Source organism: Cavia porcellus, unplaced genomic scaffold, assembly GCF_034190915.1.
Source record: "Cavia porcellus strain 051 isolate PalLab524CR breed Dunkin Hartley unplaced genomic scaffold, mCavPor4.1 scaffold_23, whole genome shotgun sequence".
Lineage (NCBI taxonomy): Eukaryota > Metazoa > Chordata > Mammalia > Rodentia > Caviidae > Cavia > Cavia porcellus.
In genome coordinates, this window is record NW_026947506.1 from 9,621,936 (window position 1) to 9,627,428 (window position 5,493).

Below are 5,493 nucleotides of genomic sequence, written 5' to 3' on the forward strand. Positions count from 1 at the left end.
TCAGTGTGCATGCAGGTCTTCTCCATTCCATGTTTTCACCACAGGCACATATATAACACACAAACTTTTGGTCGTGAAATGCAACGTATCAAATATTGTGTATATTAGACCTTTTATTAAATGTGTTGAATTTGATTACTTTCAAATTGCGGAAATGTTTCTGCAAAACATTTTTATCATAATATGAAATGATGAGTGCTAACAAACTGAGTTTTTGGATACATTAAGGATGATTCGTGAATTAGCAAACACAACCTAAAAAAAAGGACATCATTTCAAAGTGTATGATCCAAGAAACAGATAATAGTTGGACTCAGTGTAATAGAAGGTGAACCCTTCCAGTAAAATATGATTTTATTTCTGCAACTTGACCTTGGACAGAGCGTCCTTCAGTGCCTGGTGTACCTGCTTGTTGCGCAGGGTGTAGATGACGGGGTTCAGCAGCGGGGTCACCACCGTGTTCACTAGAGCAGCCACTCGGTTGCTGTCCAGCCTGCTCCTTCTCTTTGGTTTTACATAGATGAAGACGCAGCTGCCATACATCACAGAGAGGACAATGAGGTGAGACGAGCATGTGGAGAAGGCTCTCTGCCGCTCCTTGGCTGAAGGGAGCTGCAGGATTGTGATCACTATGTTGCTGTAGGCGATGACAGTCATAAGGAAGGATGTGAAAAGGAGAAAAGAGACAAGGTTGTAGAACAGTGCTTCAATAGATCTGCTTTCAGGACAGGAGAGCCTTGTCAAGGGTCCCAAATCACAGAAGAAGTGAGGGATGACATTGGGGCCACAGAAGGACAGCTGGGACAGCTTTATGACCGGAATCACCATAAGCAGAAATCCCAAAGAGAAACAGGCAGTGACCAGCAGGATACACGTCCTTGGGCTCATGATGGTGGGGTAGTGCAAAGGTTTGCAGATGGCCAGGTAGCGATCCAGGGACATCACACCCATCAGGAAAAAACCACTTGCACCCAGGAAAAGGAAAGCAAATGCTTGTGTGAAGCAGGCAGCAAAGGAAATTGTTTGTCTTCCAGACAGAAAGATGGTCAGGAGTTTTGGGATAACCGTGGTGATGAAACTACATTCACAGAAGGAGAAATTGCTGAGGAAGAAGTACATAGGGGTGTGGAGGCGGCGGTCAGCCCAGATGATGGTGATGATGAGAGAGTTCCCCGTGACAGAGGCCAGGTAGGCCAGCAGGTGCAGCAGGAAGAGGACCTTGCCCAGGTGCTGGACTGCAGGGAAGCCCTCCAGGATGAACTCCTGGACAGCTGTCCCATTCCTTATCTCCATCTTTACCTTTCTTTGTCTGTCTGTAATCAGCCCTCTTTATCTGTTGAGAGTGCAGAAATATAAAAATGGAGAAAAGTCAAAGGCAACATTTTTCCAGTGAGAATGGGAGGGTGTGACAGAGGGGGAAGTGAAAGGAAAAGAAATGAGGTAAAAACAGTTGAAGATAAGAAGGAAATAAGCCTTTTGAAGATGGACAGGGAAGAAGAGTTGGCAGAAGGAGTCAAGGAGGATCAGGGAAGGTGCCAAAATTGAAGAATTAGATGCATTATGCACTTGTATAATTTTCCCCCAGTAAATATAAAGATTACATACTGCAAACATGTCTAAAAAGATTATTATGAAAATGTAAAGATTGATCTCTGTCTAAAACCAAATCTAAATCACTACTTGGAAGTACTTCTGTTAGTGAAGAACAATGTTCTACATGTAAATATTTTATGATTATTTTGAAATGTTGCTTTGTTAAAATGTAGATGTTGAACTTTCTTGATTCTGCTTTTCTGTTCTTGTTTGGCAATTTTTGAAACTAATTTTTATGTATGATTTACTTTCTGGAAAACAGTATCTGGTATCTTTTACTAACACTGCATAAGGTACAGAAAGCAAAATGCAAACCAGCATTTTCTGAAGAGAATATACACAACTAAAGGAATACACTTAACAGAGAACAGTGTACAGTGGAAGTTCCCACCACAGAGAGGTGAGAGGAGCCAATGTAGACTGAGGCTGCTGCTCCTTGGCTTGTAGGGGAGGCACAATGTTACCACTGTGGTTTTGCACATAGTGATGGTTATGAGGAGGGAAATACACAGGATAAATAAAGTCAGGCCAAAAGTCAGCATCTTTGTAGATCTGGGTCACAACAGGATAGATCGATCAGTGAGCCAAGCTCAACAAATATAGGAGGAACGACTCTGGGACCACAGAAAGATAACCAGGAAAGCTGCAGGACCAGCCCAGTGATAAGAGTAAAAGGCAAAGTGTGTTCTACCTTCTAATAAGACACGCAGTCCAGGAAGCCCACCTAGGCAGAGCTCCGCATGCTGGATACAGACAACATAAAAAGAGTGTGCCTCTCACCAGATTTCAATCCATTTATTTTCCTGACATCCATTCCTCGAGTTCTTTACCTAAGACCCTAGATGAGCAGGAAACTCACGGAAGTATCTCAAAGCTACCCAGTCGTGGTTCAAAGAGAAACTACATGTAAACACAGGGAGGAATTGCCCCATGACTTCATTGTCAAGGCTCAGTGAACAAACTTCAGGGGCACATGGTTATCACCCTCATTCCTCCCACTCAGCACAACAGCAGAGCTTCCTGCTGCTCTGCCTTCAGCATTCGCCCCTCTGCGGGCATCATTATTACCCTGCAGGTTTCTGGGTGGCTGGAATCACACCTGGATGCTCCTTGCAGTAAACAGAAAAACACTGACTTTTAATCCATGATCTGGCTTGAAAGCAGATGAATTTGTGTTTCATCTAGGGGAAGTGGTCATAGCATCTGCTGAAAATAATTGCTTTAGTGAATCAGTCATCAAATTAAATGTTGCTCTATTTAATTCTTTGATTTGTTCAAATTGGTGTTTTTGTGCATGATCCACATTTCTAGCTTAAAAATAATTAGTCTCCGGTTTAAACTTTGGCTCAGTAAGTTACAAATCAATCCAACATCAAGTACTCATGAAAAAGTAGTTCCCAGCAATGAAGTTTTTCGTTCTGTGCTTGTTTTTTCTTCTAACAAGCCAGAAAATTTCTCATAGACTAAAAAAAGGGAAAAGAAGATATTCTTAAGTGAAATCAAATGGAAAATTCTAAAGGGTGACTATTAATAAAGGAGACAGATTTATAAGCTCTGGAGGACTGAGATTCATAGTTTCTCCTGTCTCAAGGCTTTTAAATGTGGCTAGACCATGAGTACAGTACAAAACACTCATACTCATTCTAGCATTTGCACTGTAACCATATAGATATCCTGAAAATACTTCTGCTCACCTGTGTGACATATTCATCTCATGGAACGTGATGGCATACTTCACCGTGAATATCAAGCTGAGTTGCTGGTTCACCCATCCTCCAAAAAAAGAAAAGCAAACTCAGGAGAAAAAGAAAACCCAGGTCAGGTTTCCTGTTCACAGGGCCACTTTCCAGCCGCCTACATGTAGCCCATCTTTGTGCACAGGTGGGATTGCTGCAGTCATAAATGAAACTGTGCTTTAATCTCTTTGCACTGTGTGACCTCAGGACTTCTTGCCATCTCCAGTGAGGTCAGGTAGGTCCACATGGACAAACCCCTGGCACCCAGACTTCATTAGAGGAGGCCCAGGGAAGCAAGTTGGAATCAAATGTGCAGCAGATTCCCAAGGGTCACTGCTTGGTTCGATATAGGAAATGGAAAATGTGGGTAGAAATGATCTTAAGGGCCACCTCACTGCATGTGGTAATGTCTTCCCTCAGTCTCAGTTATCTTTAGGGTGCTGTGTGAGACTGTGGACTGGCAAATCTGGCCAGAATGCCCAAAGTCATCAAATGAGTACAGTCCCAAAATAAACAGGTCAATAGAATCACCCTTTAACAACAGAAATGCTTTTTATATAATTAAAATGTTATGCTTATAAAAATAATTTTATTTAAAGAGAAAACAAAGTAAAATAGAAAAAATTATAGCAACATTACAGAATTCCAAAAAATTAACACTAAAAAATCACTAGTTGGTAAATTACATACTGTCATCTCAGAAATAGATGTTCAAGGTACAAAATTAAAGCATACAAAGTGAACATTCAACCAGTGAGACTGCAAACACTTCTCTTCCACAATCCAACAGAACTTAGTAGTATGATTATCTATCTTACACACTTAAACATACATTCAGTTATATCCTTTGGAGTACTTCCATTTCCTCTCTTTTTTTATCATAAAAATATACATTTTGGGTTTTGTATGCCTACATTTCTTATTACATTTTACACTAGAGACAAAATGTGATATTTATAAATATGATTCTTACATATTTCACTTATGAGGATAGTCTCAAGTTGCCTCCGTTTACCTGTGAAGGCCTCAAGATCATCTTTATTTATAGCTGAGTAATAGTCCATTGTATAAAAATACCATATTTTTCTCATTGACTCTGTGGTTGATGGGAATATTAGTTGTTTCCAAGATTTAGCTATTAAAAATTGTGTTGCTATGAACATAGGTGTACATATGTAACTGTTACATGACCTTTTCAGGTTTTCTGGGAAAATGTCCAGAAGTGGAATAGCTCAAGTGAGTGGAACTTCCAATCCTAGTCTTCTGAGAATCTGCATACTAATTTCCACAGTGCTGCACCAAGACTACCTTCCCCCCAACAGTGGAGCAGTGTTCCTTTTCCCCCTGCAGCCTTGCCAACATTTGTTATTTGTTATTTTCTGCAAAGGAAAAAAACAAAACAATAAAGCATAAAGGTATAAGTAATACACAATTTCAAAAAAAAGTAAGAAATCACTAGTTAATGGATTACATATTGTCAAGTTAGAAATAGTTGTTCCAGTTACAGGATTAAAGCATACAAAGTGGACATTCAAAGAGTGAGACTGAGTATGGTCTCAAGCTGCATCCATTCATTTATGAATATCTCAATGTGATCCTTCTTTACAGCTGAGTAGTACTCCATTGTATAAAAGTGCTACTACTTTTTTATCCATTCCTCAGTGGATGGACACTAAGGTTACTTCCAAAATCTGGCTATTACAAACTGTGCTGCTATAAACGGAGGTGCACATATATCATTGTGGTATTCATTCACATGTGTGATTCAGTTCTGCTTTTTATTTGCTGATTTTCTGTCTGGTTGATCTGTCCCTTGGTGTCAATGGTGTGTTAAGATCTCCTGTTACAATTGTGTTCCTGATAATTTGATTTTTTATTTCTGTTAATACTTGTTTTATAATTTTGGGTGTTCTGGAACTTGGTGCATGTATATTTAAGATATTTATCTCTTCCTCTTGAAGTTTTCCCCTAACAAGTGTGTAGTGACCTTCTTTATTTCTTCTGATCATTATTGGTTTAAAGTTCCCATTTTCTGCAAACAGAATGGCTACTCCTGCTTTTTTTTGGGTTCTTGTTGCATGTAGTATTGTTTTCCATTCTTTGATTTTCAGTCTGTGAATATCCTTTTTGATTAGATGGGTTTCTTGTAGACAGTATATGGTTG

At 39.7% G+C, this 5,493-nt stretch overlaps 1 protein-coding gene across 1 annotated transcript; it reads right to left on the minus strand.

Annotated features, from left to right (window-relative positions):
* Nucleotides 1–354: 354 nt before the first annotated feature.
* On the minus strand, nt 355–1,305 carry LOC100715017 (olfactory receptor 6C74-like). The gene has a single exon (XM_003466119.5). It carries the CDS (start codon nt 1,291–1,293, stop codon nt 355–357), a length of 939 nt encoding a protein of 312 aa, XP_003466167.3. The 5' UTR covers nt 1,294–1,305.
* Between the last annotated feature and the right edge of the window lie 4,188 nt (nt 1,306–5,493).

What these genes read in the sequence shown, in the direction of transcription:
- LOC100715017 (XM_003466119.5), bottom strand. Translation starts at nt 1,293, where the DNA reads ATGGAGATAAGGAATGGGACAGCTGTCCAGGAGTTCATCCTGGAGGGC.